General features: G+C 33.3%; 1 protein-coding gene across 4 annotated transcripts in view; it reads right to left on the bottom strand.

The window, feature by feature from the left end:
* Positions 1–16917, bottom strand: part of VTI1A (vesicle transport through interaction with t-SNAREs 1A) — a 425564-nt gene that overhangs the window by 166816 nt on the left and 241831 nt on the right. For 2 of the 4 annotated variants that reach the window (XM_012541166.3, XM_031955858.1), the window contains 2 exons: positions 9531–9601; positions 8715–8776 (listed from right to left, as the gene is read on the bottom strand). In XM_012541166.3, the coding sequence (XP_012396620.1) occupies positions 8715–8776; positions 9531–9601 (133 nt within the window). Of the gene's footprint in view, positions 1–8703; positions 8777–9530; positions 9602–16917 lie in introns of all 4 variants that reach the window. The other 2 variants (XM_003755364.4, XM_031955859.1) reach the window with 1 other exon arrangement.

Raw genomic sequence — 16917 nt, 5'->3', positions numbered from 1 at the left:
GAAAACATTTCTGGAAAACCACAATTTTCAGCTCCTTTCTTTGTTTATTCCACCACAAAACCCCTAGTGGGGTATAAATAGAAGTGTTCTTCATTGCTACCGAAAAATACCACCATGAAAAAAAAGCCATTTCCTGTCCTAAAGGTTTTTAATTCTTCAGCCATTCTATGGGTTGCGCCTGAGCATAAATTATAAGTCTGAACTGTTACACAGCATAATGTGTAGGACAGCATTTTAATTTAGCAAGGGGAAAAAAAAGGACAATATATCCCAAAGACGCCTTCTGAGAAGCCCGCAGTAGAGTTCTTATGTAGTAACATGATGAAATCCCCTTTTGTCCTCATACGTCTGTGATGTCTATCTGTAACTCTTTCTTGGTGGTGAAGATAAGCCTTGCCTTGTGTCCGTCATTGCACTTTCAAAGGAAGATTCACTGTTGTTTGACTTTTGATCTGAGGAGCAACTAGCTCGACCACCTGCATCGTGCATGAGCTGTTACTGAGCTTGCTTTGTACCATCTTATAACACAGCAACTCTTTTAATACTGAGTGTAGGTTGATGGGTGAATATGCTAATTTACAGTGTGAGCGTTCAAACAGAAAATATGGTGATAGTGGTGGTAGGGGAATGAGGGAGTGATTTGTGAGTAGGGCAGGCCTGACAATCCAATTTAGAAAGTACAGATATTGTTTACTGATTATATCATTAACTGAAACAGATGGCTGAAGGCCTCTCTCCACCAACAATGGGGCAGACAGTGGGCTAATAGTGCTGTGGCCTGGAATTGTAAAATGCTGTTTGGTGATAGTATATGTTAATAAATAGCCATTTACAAGGGGAGCCAAAGGCTCTATTCCTTGTTTACAAGCAAGGTCCAGGGCCTTTTGCTTCCAGTTAACAGCTCAAGGTTTTATTCAAAGACTGTATTGATGGTAAAGGGAAAGTATACCATTCATAATCCTGCCTATATTAAAGAATAATACTGCTTATAGAAAAAAAAATAGAAACTTTAAAGGAAAGAAATTGAGGAATTAGGTTCAACTGTATCTAACACTAAAGAAAATAATAAGAATGCTTTTCAACAGTGATCAAATAATGAGCAGAAATAAATCAACAATAAATTACTTGTTTTTATTTTGTCTTAGAAAGATCATGCTAAAAGTATTTATTTAAAGCACAAAATTGGATGTTTCTTTGTGATTATTAAATTGGAAAACTTTTAAAACTTTGAAATTATTTTATTTTGAATAATTTAAAATTCCAAAAGGCAAAATGTTGAAGTGAATAGCTTGCTAAATGTGGAGTGAGGAACACTAGTCAAAATTCACCATTAATACTTATTACCTGCGTGATCATGGTCAAGTCATTAACTCCCCTGAGTCATAAGCACCTTTTCTATGATAAGAATTATAGGTGGCTTTTGATATGTGTATGTGGATAGAATTCCTGCACAAGTTTCTGGTGTATTGATCTAATTGTTTTGTATGAAGAATGGCATGGGGGTGACTTCGGGTAAAACATATAACAGAAAATCCTAACAAAAAACTTTTGCAACTTCAGCAGTCTATGGTAATTGCCTGTGGGATTGACTTTTTCTCTTAATAGCATATATTTTATATTTTCTGACAAATTCTTTCAACAACAACAAGCTCTTACTCTCTATATGCCAAGTGCTAGAGAACTATAGATAAAAATCAAAAAGTTCCTGTCCTCAAGGAGATTCCATTATATTGGGAAAAACAAAATTTACAAAATTTATAGAACGCTTTCAAATAATATAATGCAATAGAAATATTGAAATTAGAGTTAGAAACTAAATTTGAATCTTATACTCATGACTTTGGTCAAGGCAAATGTAATGAAATCCTTAAGCAAAGAAGATTGTAAGAATGGAAAAGGAAATCATGGTCTGGAGAAATATGGCAGAAGTAATTATTGAATACTTTTCACACAATGAGTGTAGGGATTAAGGGAGAGTTGGGAGATGAAGTTCAAAAATTGGAGTAATTCAAAGGCCCGTCTTAAAGATAATCCGATGTAGAGAGCTGAAACTATTGAGTCAATGCACTGAGGTCAGGACTGCCGAGCACTTGAGGCTAACTACCGATTGGACAATACTCTATGGGTATATGCTTGGAAAATGGTCCTTCCCACTATCCGGTGCTGGCTCAATGATTGGTGTATACAGAGAATTGTAGCAGGGACTAGGAGGTGGAGTAAGACTAGCCAGAGTCACTCTTTGGCGGTAGACGAGGGAGAAGGAGATTCTGCTTCCATCCTGTTCAATCCTGCATCTAAAGACCAAGAATAAAGACTAAGGACTTTTGCTTATCCTGACTCTGACTGATTCTGGGGTGTCCTGGGTGCTAACGCGGTCATCACATTCCAGTACAATTCTCTTTAATTCTCAGGCTGTGGTCTCAGTATCTCTTCATATTAAAAAATTACTTAGGATCTGAAAGAGTTTTTGTTTATATACACTATATATGTTGATATTTACTGTTAGGAATTAGAACATCTTAGTTTTATTATAAAAATAATTTTGACTTTACAGACCCCCAGTGAAAGAGTCCTTAGGCATCTCCAGACTCTCCTTTGAGAACTGCTAATCTAGAGAAATTATGAAAAGAGATAGAGCTTTTAGGAATACTAACACAGGTCTGCTTGATTAATTTCATTGCAGGATGGTAGATTGCATATATACTTCAGTAGAATTTTCCTTGGGAGTTGAAACTGTTTTGTCTTTTTGTCCTTTGTGATCCCTACACTTAGCACAGTGCCCAGCACCTAAGGAGATAATACTTGTGCTTTTAGGATTTACTGAATGATTGACAAGGACCACACAATTATTAAAATATTGACATTCTCTAACAATTTGTAGGTGCTGAAGTTAAATAGAAAATTAAAAAAATTTTTTTTCCTGTTCTAGATCTGTAATTTCATGAATTTTAGAAATTCATAGCATAAAAGTTCTACCAATGCAGAATATCATAGCCAACCTCTATAATTCCAAGTTTTAGAAAATAGCCTGGGGACAAAGAGTTTATTAGGGTCCTCAAACTACAGCCGAGGGCCAGATGTGGCAGCTGAGGACAATTATCCCCTTCACCCAAGGCTATGGAGTTTCTTTATTTAAGGGCCCACAAAACAAAGTTTTTGTTTTTACTATAGTCCGGCCCTCCAGCAGTCTGAGGGACAGGGAACTGGCCCCCTATTTAAAAAGTCTGAGGACCCCAAATGATTTGCCCACAGTCACCCTAGTTCTGACAAATGAACTTTTGGTCTAATCTTAATGGGGCTAAGAATGTGTCCAATCCTACTCTGTTCAGTATGGAGGACTTTAATTTGTTTTGTTTTCAACCTGGATCAGTTTGCCTTTCTTAGGAAATTCAGAGACGTTGGGAGCAGCATCCTATCTCAGAGGTTAAACACAATAATGTTGAGTGTAGTGTAGATACACAATTAGTTTACCCATTGTAGCTCAGAACTTCTGAGTTCAAGAGATCTACCAGCCTCATCATCCCACTAACTAGAATTATGGCTATGAGTACCACACCCAGCAGCCATTTGGTTATAAAAGAATAAATGCTCTATAAAAAAAGAAAAAGAGTCTCTTAGACTAGGGATATGGTCAGTGTCCATATTCAATTAGCAAACATGATGCTAGTAAAAAGAATGTGATACATAGAGGGGAAAAATACAAAGATAAGATTCTGTGAGCTAATTTAAGCTGTTCAGCATGTGGAGATAGTGAGGGAATTTTCAAGGACATTTTGCTTAGAAGACTTGGAAACTCTTTGCTGTTGAATTCTCAGACAGCATAAGAACAAATAAAAATGTAACAAAACGTTTCCTAAGTGAAATGGTAAGAAAGGGACAACAGAAAAGTGATTATTTTTTTTCCTTAGTAGCACTGGCATATTTTCTTAAACATAATTCATCCCCACTTTATTTTTAAAAATCCTAATGGCTTATAAGTTCTGTGGTTGGAATTTCTATTAATGAAGAATATTTATCCTCAGGAATCACTATGAAAGTATATTTAAGGTATCTGGATGTTTTACCTATCACTTTCACATAGCCATAGAATGCTTTTCTAAAATAAGGAAAATATGATTACAGTGATAGCTACCAAATAGTCCCCCAAATGTTTCAGAAAATGGGTCCAAGAAAAATGTGATTATACAGCATTAGAGAAGTTTAGATTGCACAAGTTATATCAACTGCACTTAATGCTTTCTTTTGCATGTGTCCAATGGATTACACTCAACAACCTTAACTAACCAAGTAGCTGCATGCCATTAGCTGGAAGGATGAGCAAAATCCACATATTTAAATGAAATCTCTTTCTGATCTTTTTTGATTTGCAGAAATAGTTGGGCAGGTAAAGTTGTGTGGGGAAAACAAGAAATGATTTAATGCTGAGAGTATTTTACAAAGAAAGCATTTTTTTCCACTTATTATCCACATGATTTCCTTCCAAAGTCATGTGTTTGTACACAAAGCATACCAACTAACAAGATTGTGTACTGTTTCCTTTCAAGTTTATGATGATGGGTTTGGCAAATTGCTTTGGATCTAAATCATTATTGCCCAGAGAAAAATAAAATATTTAAAACTAAAAATTGCTAAATCTAAGGAAAAAAATAATCACAATTTCCTTTATTTTTTTTTCTGTCAAAAATCTTGGGAAATTATTGTTATTCTCACTGGTTGCTAAGCACTAACATGAACAACCTGGGACCCCCTAGTCAAATGCTAATTAAGAGCTATATCCATAGAAAAATATTTATGTTAAAGAAGAATCATAGTTAGGCTAATAAGTCCCACAAGTGTCACTTTAAGACATTCAATTACAGTAATCAATTTCCATGAATGTCTGTGGAAATCCATTTTTTTAGGAATGCAATATCAATAGAACACGAATGGCCATTTGTTTCATGACCATTTTCATTATTATTTGAATACTATATTTAAAACTCTGTCTACACAGCCAGGAAATGAACAGTTTGTCCCTAGGCAGCTCTCCATCTTATGTCAACGAGGAAGAAAAACTGCTTTATACAAAAAAATCAGCTATATATATTTATATTTATTTTCATGTAAAGTTTTCCCATTATAATCTTCAACAGAACAATTTCCTCTTTGCTTTCCTTTAGGTTATCCAAAAACACATGTTGTTTGAGTTGAGATGTTTATTATTTTATATAAAACTTTCTTTTTCCTTCACTATTTAACTGCAGTCCATTTAATAATTTTCTCATTTCATGAAATAAAACCCAATCATCATTTTGTATTTGTTTTCTAAAATCAATGGTTTGCTATTGACTTTACGTTATGTTTTCTACTTATTTATGGCATCTTTTTTTGGGGGGAAGGGGCATGGAGCCCAGCATATAGTAAATGCTAAATAAATTTTCATGTTGTCTCCTTTTTAAATTATTAGCAGGAATTAACCTAATTTGTAGCATGCAGATAATTTTTAAAAATAGCTGTCTTAAGAATTCTAGAATGAGACCCAAGAAAATTTTCATATTCATTGATGTGTAATGGGGACAAAGTTTAAAAAGTATAGAACTCATGATGTGAGCATACAATATTGGATGACTAATAAACTACAAGGTAAGCTTGATCCTTTCTCATTTGGTTTAGGTCAACTTGCATATAGCCACACAGATAGATATCCAGCTGGACTGTACTATCAGAATCATTAATTTTAATTGCCTTCGTAATAGATTTTCTAGATACAACATAATCATTTATATTGTTAAAGTGACCAAAAATAAATGGATTGTCCAAGTTAGAATTTGCTGATTTAATATATGAAGATAGTCTAATTTTTTTTTTGGGGGGGGAGAGAAGAATCTTTTTTCTTATCAATTAAGATCAATCATCTGAGTAATTTAATTAGTAATTAGTGACTAGTGATAAAATGTTTACTATATATAAGAGTACATTATTTTTAATCTAATTCTTAGTAATACAGAGGAATTTATTATGGAGGCCTATATTATATATAAACAGCATAACAAAAATAACTATAAAAATATAAAAAGACTTATTTCTGAAGAATAACTACAATTTACAAAACCTTTCAAATATATTATGTGATACTGACCTAATCACTCTGTGGGATAGGAAGGATAGGTATAACAATCCATATCTTACAGATGAGGAAAATGAGACTCCAAGAACTTAAAAACCATACCAATATACACAACTCTATGTTAGAGAGGGAGAGAGGCATCATGCACAGAGTGCTGGTCTTATAGTCAGAAAAAGAGTCAAGTGTTGTCTCTGATACTAGCTATATGAATGTGGATAATTCACTTAACCTCTCTGGCGTTCTCCTGCATGTATATGACTGTCAAAATCAATTAATTAACAAGCATTTATTGAGTGCCAACTGTGTGTCAGATCTATGCGAAGCACTGGGGAATACAAATACAATGAATAAAAGAATCTTGATTCCCAAAAGATTAGAATTTGAATATACATTTCCATACCAAGACCAGAAAAAATGAATCTGGAAATTATCTTGCTTTCTTATTCCCTATAGAAAATTTATATCATGTAGAACAGTCCTTTAAAAAAAAAAAAAGTCCAAGAATAACATCCTGTACTAGGTCTCTAAACACCTAGTCAGTCAGGCAAAACATTGATGGAGTTGACCTGGTGAAGTCAGCATTAATACCAAATGTTTTACCCCAGCAGCTTACAATACAATGCGTGCTACACAGGTAGAGACCAGAACTTCCTCGTTCAAATTCAGCATGGTGATCAGAAAGGGATTTTTAAAAAGTGCTCATCTCCCAGACATGTTCCAAAAGGAATGACTCAGTGATTGACTACATTTGTGAATCTCAAACAAATTTTATCATGATTTTCTTCTTTTGGTTTTTGAAATAGAGAGACTTAAGTGTGTTTGCCCAGAAGCAAGCTCAGGCAAAGGTTACAATATTTGTTTGTGGTTCGCCCTCTCTAAATTACTTGCAAATGTATTCAAACACAATATAGGGAGATACTTCATTTCCTTGCAAATAATGGTTTGTGGTGTCCTGCAAAAAAGGGTGAGGTGCATCAAGCATAAACAGGAAAAAACACATTGGTTTAGAAGCCCATAAATCCTTATTTGAATCTGCCAACCTGAAAGCCTAGAAAAACTGTTTTTCCTAAATGCTATGTCTGATTAAGTCATACCATTAAATGACAGCTGAACTTTAACATTAATATGATATTATTTAAATAACTGCATGATTTTTTTACACTAAAAATGATGAATGATTTCTGGACAGCTCAATTGACATAAAGCAGGAGGCCCCTTTAATGAGATTTGACAAAATGGAGACATATGCAGAATATTTGTTACAGCTCATATCGCAGGAGCCTTGCTGGGGAAGCTTTGGAGGGTTGGTATTTTTATTATTATTGTCTATGGGCACTGAAGCATCTCTTTCAATTGCCAGTTCCTTTCTCTGTGGATTTTGAATTTAGCTTTTGTTATTTACATATTACTCTTAATCAGAGAATTTGGTAGGGTACAGTTCAAAGTTGAGATTGTGAGAAAGCTGTGAAATGGAGATTCAGAATGGAGTCAGGTCAACATTTGCTGCCAGAGTATACAGGGAACAGAAGAAATGATTTTGATTAGGCTTAAAGGGGGAGAACACCAGTCTTTAAATCAAAATTATTCCATTTACATTTGTTGTTATAGTCATGCTAGTGATAAATGAATAACTTAGCTAAGCAAGTTTTGGCAAATTATTTTAAATCAATATGTGATCAATGGGGATTTTGGACATTTGAAAAGATCTGTTTTTATAGGACCAGCTCTTTGGGTGATGTTTTAAGTACAGCCCCTATTAATTTTGTCTATCCAAGTACAATTCCTAAGTATGTATGTACATCCCATCCCCACCCCATCTGGAGAGCAAATAAAAAGTGAGTTAATATAGTTTTATGTTAGAAGATGTCTTTATTGAAAGATTTTGAAAGAGCAATGATCCTCTGTCAAATATTTTCAAGTAACTGATTAAATTTTAAGACTGATACAAATGTTCTAGATAAAAGCAAAACATTTTTCCTTGATTCAGAACACTGTCTTTCACTTATTTTCCTATATTCCCATACAGTTTTTCTATCAAATACAAATAAAAAACACCAGTATTTATAAATTCAAATCAGAATAGCTCATATTTTAAAAATCATACTACATATATATATGTGTGTGTATAAATATATATAAATAAAATGTGTATATACACAAACACATCCATTCATCCATATATTCATGAGTGAATATTTTCATTGACCTTATCTCTAAATTAAAGGGAAAAAAAGAGTTGATTTAGTATTTCATTATGTGCCCGAGGATGGCAAAAACTATAATGTCTACATAAGGAAGCTAGTAATATAGGAAATGAAATCAGGTTGTTTCTGCCATGGGATCTACCTAAAGCAATGAAGAAATATTTTATGTCTAACACTAAATTTTTTCCCCACAAAGAGGAGGCATCCTCTTTACTCTTGTGAAATTTTTAATCTGATTTACTCAACAAATCCAAATAAGAGTTAATACCTGCACATAGTCATTTCAAAATAGTCAGTTGACACAGGATAACAAAACTATAAATGAGTACACCTATAAAATGCCAATTTGCAATTAGATGAAAAACATGGAATAAAAAAGAAGCCGATCCCTACCTTGCTCTTACCTTCGCAACATTCCTGTCAAGATCCGAGAACTTTTTCCCAAGTTAGCATCTGTTTCTCGAAGCTAAGGATATAAATATGTATTAAAAACATGGTTTCATACAACTAACATTGTTTTAAAATGAGTTAGTTATTGATATTTTTATTTCGTATTGAGGAAACATCATATAAAATATCTAAAGATACTAAGAAACTACCAAAAAAAAGAGAAGAAAAACCCCAAACCTAACCAAATGCTCACAATGACACCTAAATGAACTCAAAAATCTTGGGTTCAGAGAAATTACTATGATAGATAATCTCAAAAGCATTAAAAGATGGAATACATGAACTTGAACAGGAGAAAATGCAAATGTCTTACACGTCTGACAAAGTTTAATATACATCTGGTAGTCATTTTTCAATTTATGAATGTGCAAATTCCTAAAACATAAGTGGGAATAAAATGAACAGAAGGAAAGTGAAATTAAACATTTTCTTTATTAAACAGTAGTTTATTTTTTATTTTTTTAAATACTCTGGATAGAGGGAAATAAAGCACTCCTAGAACTGTCCTCAGTAGTCTGTTTTTTTCAAACTCTATAATAAAGTGCCACAAATAAATAAATAAATATTCACTTGGGGTGTTCCAAGGTGAAGAACTAAAGGAAGAAATTCTTAGTTTTTCCCTTCTTTCCTCATTCAAACAGTACAGTATTCTTTAAACAATTCTTTGGAATCATGTGGCCACTTACAGGGATGCCTATATTACTTAATTTCTGTACACCAGGTCATGCATTATTACATTTGCAAAAAGGCTACGAAGGTACCCAACTCACCCTTTCCCGAGCACGTTGTATCTTCTCCCTGTCATGACTGAGGTTTTCCAACATCTCCTGGCCAATTTGCTCTGCATTATAAACAGAAGTTTAAATAATGAAAAAAAAAAATCCCTATGCATGTGAGCAGCCTTCAAAATGTCAAATTAAAATGGCTGTAGAACTAACTTCAGAAAACACTGCTATATTAGGTTAACAGGGAAACATTCTGATTGCCATAATTGAAAAATAAAATATTTTCCCAAGTAAATATTTTAGTTATGATTTACTATATCATTAGACAAATGCTGACTAAAATCATCTTCTGGATACTCGCCCTCTTCCCTGGCTTCAGAGATATCAGTTTATCCTTTAAAAAAAATATTCTAGTAGAATGTAGGTTCCTGAGGACAGAGATTTTTATTATTTTATCTTTTTATCTCCAAATGTTTGGCAAATAATGAACACAATAAATACTTGTTAAATTGAATTCATTGTCCGCTCATATTTTTTCTGACCCAAAAAGGTTATATGTCTACACCTATAAAATGACAAGTTGCAATTAGATGAGAAACTTAGATGAAAAACATGGAATAAAAAATTTCTCAAGTTCTGTTCTTGGATCATTTTTCTTCTCTCAATACAGTTTCCCTTAGCAATTTCATTTAATTCCATGTTTTCAATAATAATTTCTTGGATGATTTACAAATCTAGACAGACAAATCTGACCTCTCTTCTCAGCCCTAGACTTATCTGTTCTATTGCCTAGGACATCTCCATTTGGATTTTGCATAAGCACCTCAGATTTTGTGTGTTCAAAAACCAACTTTGTGATCTTTAATTCTAAAGCTGTTCCTTCTTATGAATTTACTATTTATGTTAATGGCACCATCATTTTACCAAGTCTCTCATCTTAAAAACCTTGGTGCAACCTTTCACTTTTTTTTATGTCTCTTATTCAATCAGCTTTTAATTTCTACCTCTGAAGTAGCAACAAATCTGTAGCCTTGGGCCACCCTAATTATATAGACCAAATGCTACCTACTTGGCCTATGGCTACAGTTTCCTAAGAGGTCTTTCTATTTTTCTTTCACATTTTATGCTGCTGCAATAACCCTTAAGAATACAGTCAGATAATTCTTTAGCTCAAGAATCTCCAGTAGATCTCTATTGCCTGTTAAGCAAAGTTCAAACTCCTTTGCCTTTGATGCTACCTTGCTCTAGTAATTGAATTTGGATATTTTTTTCTCCTTTATTCCTCCTATCAATTAGAACAGAAGAATTCAATTAATAATGTGAATATATATACATAATGAATATATAAAACATGAATTTATATTATATATATGTAATATATATATATATAATATGAATATATATAATATTAATTTCCTCACCTTGTATATTTGGCATTAGTTTCTAAGACTTCCTGAGATCTTGAAAGTCATATTAACCATATTTTTTCATGTCTATACTTTTATTTATTAACTATAGTTACATATACAATTTGCACAATTATAAGAAAATCTGGATTTGGAGACAGATATTCAATCTTCCTCCCCACTTAAATAGCATATCTTGTTCAAATTCTCAAACTGTTTAAATTTATTAATAATTTTGGCCACTAAGTACAGACTCTAAATGCAAATAGCTAAACCACAACTATCAAATCTTCTAACATTATCATAGAATGTTCTACTTATTAATTATAAACAAATCAGGACACTAGCATTTGATCTTCAAAGCAACTAAACAATTCTTTTAAGAAAAAATAGCAATTGATATGTTTTAAGACATGAACTATTTGTTGTAATGGTACTGAAGAATCACTCCAATGATGATTTAAAATAATTGATATATAATAACAAATGTTTTCAAAATTAATGTTTCTCAAGACAACAATGTAATAGAGAGATCTCAGAATCAGGAGTCAGAAGATTCAGATTCCAGTCTTGGCTCTTTGTACTTCCTAGCTATAAAATGTTGGCCAAGTCACTTAGACCTCTTCTGGGCCTCTGTTTTGTTTTTTCTTTTGTGAAAAAAGATAACACTTTCTTTCTTTACAGTTATGTTGTGAGAAATGAAGATACTTAAGTGAAGATGCTTTGAAAGGTAAAAAATAGTATATATAAATACAACACCATTATTATTGATTTGGAGAGTAATAATATACTCTACTCTGCAGTTCACTGTCAAAAACTACAGCCGAGTTTGCACCTTAGGATACATTACTAAATGCAAGGAAGGAATGGGAAGTGTGTCTTCAGCTTTCTGACCACAAATTGGCATCCCCATTATATTATCTTCTCTCAGATGATTTGCAGCTATTTTTAGCTATATACAGTGCCTTCCCAAGGTGAAATGCGGTAAGATAGGTGGTTTTTCAGTGCAGAAGCTATACAGGACTATAGATGATAGAGAAGTAGGAGTATGGGATTTTATCTCTATGTCCACAATAAACAATAACCCAAAATACTGCTAAACTTAATCATCATCATTTACAATGCATGCTTTTTTATTAAGACCATCATAACAAAACAATGATTTTATTTATCTTTAACAATACCCATGTAAGCTATTACTATACTAATAATTTAACTTTAAAATGCTATAATTTGTAGTCTTTTTTTCCTCCAATGAAACTCAAAATACCTTACATATTTTGTATAATATCAAGGGACTCAATTTTCTGGTAAATGCTCAAAGCCTTATTTATCTGGGAAAAATAGGAATGGATTGCTACCTTCAAGTAATCCATAACAAAAAAATGGGGTTTATGAAAAGTTTAGTGATTCTCCATTACAACAACAAAAATAGTAACTGATATTTATACAGAACTTTAAGACTTTCAAAGTGCTTTATCATTACATTATCTCATTTGGTTCTTACAGAAACTCTGGGAGATCAGGGCTACAGTGGTCCCTTTTCCTCTTTCAACTATTTTTTTTTAAATAAATAAGAACACTAAAGGTGAAAGAGTTTAAATGACTTGTCCAGCAAACATCAGAGATAGGATTGATACTCAGATGTCTAAACTTCAGGTGTAACATTTGCTGTACTATATCATGGTGCCCCCCTATTCACACAATGGATCAATGGTACAATTAGTATGTTATGGAACATCTGGATTGTAGACAATTCTAACAAGTTCCCAGGAGCTATTAATGCTATTTACTATATAGATTCATTTTATGAACAAGTCTGATACATTGAAAGAACTCTGCATTTGATAAAAAGTTGGGAAAGTTGGAGGGATTTTATAGGGAAGGAAGGAAGGAATCAAAAAGTATTTACTAAGTACTTACTATGTGCAAAGCACTGTGCTAAATGCAAGGAATACAAATAGAAATGCAAGATAGTCTCTGCTCTCAAGGCCTTCATATTTTAGTGGAGTGGGAGAAGAAAGGCAACAGATAACTCCTTTGGAGGCTGTATCCACAAATGACATGAGTCCCATGGTCCTTAGTATATGGTAGTGAAAAATGTAATAATGCATCTATCAAGCTCTTTACACTGATAAAACTATATCTATTTCTAATGCTGAACCATTTGACATTATCAAGGACTTTGATGGTGATTTTCTTTTTGAGGTTTTAAATAGCTATGGCTGCTGAGGCAGGGACTGAGAACCTGAAGAAGTATTTCTCAGGAAGTATCTCTACAAGAGTATCTCCATGAGAGCTTCAGGGGCTTGGCCTGAAGCAGAGACTTGAATGGAAGTAGGGTCAGTGCTCTGAAGGGGTGGTGCTGCTATTTCCAAGCCACAAGCTCAGGGACCTGGGCTGTTTCCATCTGGATCTGAAAGGTGGCAGTGATGAAAGTGATAGGAATGGTTTGACTTGCCTGGCACATACCATCATATGTCTGTTCCTCTCATGGTTCCTTGCAACTTTAACTGGGCTGATTTGCCTGGCCTGTGGGCTATAATCACTGAATAATTGGTAGGGATGGCTGGCTCTTTCTCCACAGAGGATGCTCATACCTGTTCTCTGCTGTCCCAAGGAATTTTATGGATCTAAGTATTCTGGCTAGATACCTTAGGGATATCATCCACCTATCTGGCAAAAAATAAAATATTAACAGAACTATATGTATCTCAGTGCTGGCATCCAAATTTAATGGATTTATTGGGTACAGAATTCCAGTTTCATTCGTGCCATGTTGCTTTAAAATTTTAATGTTCTAATAAAGAAAACTCCAGGTGAAACTATATTAGAAACACCTTTATAGAATGGAAAATATGCACACATAGAATGTTATGAGTGGTTTTTCATACTATGTGCCAAAGTAAAAAATAGATTAGGGACATAATTTATTTACTTTTTATATAAAAAGGTCCCAAAGATATCTTGAGCAAGATGATGCTAAGTCAACAACTATTAGTAAGGGATTATTCCATTAAGTTTTCCTGTAATCACCAAGGTATTAATAAAATTGAAGTTTAAGACTATATAACTCTGACAATGTGACAGTCTTTCAGTTTGCAAATATTCACTAACAATACCAAAAGAAGAGAAAACTGTTGGCTAAAATCAATGGTTTTTTTATTTTTTTATTTAATAGCCTTTTATTTACAGGATATATACATGGGTAACTTTACAGCATTAACAATTGCCAAACCTCTTGTTCCAATTTTTCACCTCTTACCCCCCCCCACCCCCTCCCCTAAATGGCAGGATGACCAGTAGATGTTAAATATATTAAAATATAACTTAGATACACAATAAGTATACATGACCAAAACATTATTTTGCTGTACAAAAAGAATCAGACTCTGAATTATTGTACAATTAGCTTGTGAAGGAAATCAAAGATGCAGGTGTGCATAAATATAGGGATTGGAAATTCAATGTAATGGTTTTTAGTCATCTCCCAGAGTTCTTTTTCTGGGTATAGCTAGTTCAGTTCATTACTGCTCCATTAGAAATGATTTGGTTGATCTCGTTGCTGAGGATGGCCTGGTCCATCAGAACTGGTCATCATATAGTATTGTTGTTGAAGTATATAATGATCTCCTGGTCCTGCTCATTTCACTCAGCATCAGTTCGTGTAAGTCTCTCCAGGCCTTTCTGAAATCATCCTGTTGGTCATTTCTTACAGAACAGTAATATTCCATAATATTCATATACCACAATTTATTCAGCCATTCTCCAACTGATGGACATCCATTCAGTTTCCAGTTTCTAGCCACTACAAAAAGGGCTGCCACAAACATTCGTGCACATACAGGTCCCTTTCCCTTCTTTATAATCTCTTTGGGATATAATCCCAGTAGTAACACTGCTGGATCAAAGGGTATGCACAGTTTGATAACTTTTTGAGCATAGTTCCAAACTACTCTCCAAAATGGTTGGATTCGTTCACAACTCCACCAACAATGAATCAATGTCCCAGTAAAATCAATGGTTTTACATGATGCTCATGAAACTTTCAAATGCATCTTAAAGAACAATTTTAGAGTGGAAATACCTATGCTATATTCATTTGAAATAATAATTTGAGAAAACTAATGTGAGAAAACATGGATTTATATGGTACTTTACAATACAGTCACTTGATAGTCTCTTTCTAACAAAACTGACTTGGTCCTGCTAGTGAAAAGACTCACATGAAGAAGAATTTCTTTAGGTCTTTTGGGGACATTTTCTAAATGTACCCTCTAGAGAAAAATCCAAAGCATCCATTTCTTTTTCTTTTCTTTTTTTATAGCTTTTTATTTACAAGATATACACATGGGTAATTTTTCAGTATTGACAATTGCAAAACCTTTTGTTCCAATTTTTCCCCTCCTTTCCCCCACCCTCCACCAGATGGCAGGTTGACTAATACATGTTAAATATGTTAAAGTATATATTAAATATATATATATATATATATATATATATATATATATATATACACACACATACACATATGTCCCTACAGTTATTTTGCTGTACAAAAAGAATTGGACCTTGAAAGAAGTGCAATTAACCAGTGAAGGAAATAAAAAATGCAGGCGAACAAAAATAGAGGGATTGGGAATTCTATGTAGTAGTTAATACTCATCTCCCATTCTTTTCCTGGGTGTAGCTGGTTCAGTTCATTACTGCTCTATTGGAACTGATTTGGTTTATCTCATTGTTGAAGAGGGCCACATCCATCAGAAATGATCATCATATAGTCAAAGCATCCATTTCACCAAATCTATTGCTTGTGATTATCAAAAAGGAGACAGGGAATATCACAAATGGCTACAAGGCCAATACCTATGAATCCTTCTAATATGTATTTGGTTTGGAGTTAGCCTGGTGAATATAATTAGTATGAGAAGGCAAGAATGTCCAAAACTCATTTAATGTTCTAATGTTATTGATTGGAACAACAGTGTACTCAGCTTTCCAGTATCAATAACTGCCTCTAATTAGACAGATTCAAGCCAATGACCACTTCTCCAGCAATGAGGCCACAAACAGACTGTGTTGAAAGACACTAATTTTTCCCTGGCACATGTATAATTAATAATTTTCTTTTAATATATTTTCTTAAGGATGCAGTTTCCAAAGAATTACCTGAAAAAAGAGGATAGTCGTTTGAATCTTCTTTACAGGAATAAAAGTGGGACACGGTATTATTTTCTGCCATTCCAAAAAATAAAATAAAATAAAATAAAATAACTATTTTGTTGGGAGTTTGTGCCATACAATGAAAAGTCCAAAGTTTTCAGGGATACATTTTAAATTAGGAGGTCACAATGAGCCTGTAGGGCAGATAATGAAAAGAAGGGCAGTTTTAGTAAGAGCAGATCTTCAAGCATTGGTGTATGTATATATATATATATATATATATATATATATATATATATATATATATATGATACTTTACATTTAAATAGAAAATGGTATGATTACCTCTATCTTTATTTTAAATTTAAAAGTATTTAATATATTTTTTTAAATTGCCCTCATTTGCCTCTCCTCTCTGCAACTACACAAAGAATTATCTCTAATAACAGAAATTGAACAATTAAAAAGAGAAAAAGCAGTTCAGCAAAATCAATAAACATATAAGGTATGTCTGTCTATGTCAGTGTTCCACATACGTAACTCTAACCTTTTCAAAGAAGGAAAGAAAGTGCTTTCTTATGTCTCTTTTTCAGGAACAATTTAGCTATTATGTATCATTTAATTTTGATTTGTTGTCATTTCCTCATTATGTCATCATTGCATATATTGTTTTTCTTGGTTTTGTTTATTTCACTCCTTATCAGTTCGTGTTTCTCTCTATCTTGATATTCATAGTTTATTATGTTATACTATTATTCCATCATGTTAGTATACTGTATTGGTAAGCAATTCCCCACTCAATAGACATTGATTTGGTTTCCAGTTCTTTGTTATTACAAATACCTAACTAACTCCTAATACCA

This window comes from Sarcophilus harrisii, chromosome 2, assembly GCF_902635505.1.
Source record: "Sarcophilus harrisii chromosome 2, mSarHar1.11, whole genome shotgun sequence".
Lineage (NCBI taxonomy): Eukaryota > Metazoa > Chordata > Mammalia > Dasyuromorphia > Dasyuridae > Sarcophilus > Sarcophilus harrisii.
Note: the sequence above shows the minus strand (reverse complement) of the source record. Positions and strands in the feature narration are given on the sequence as shown.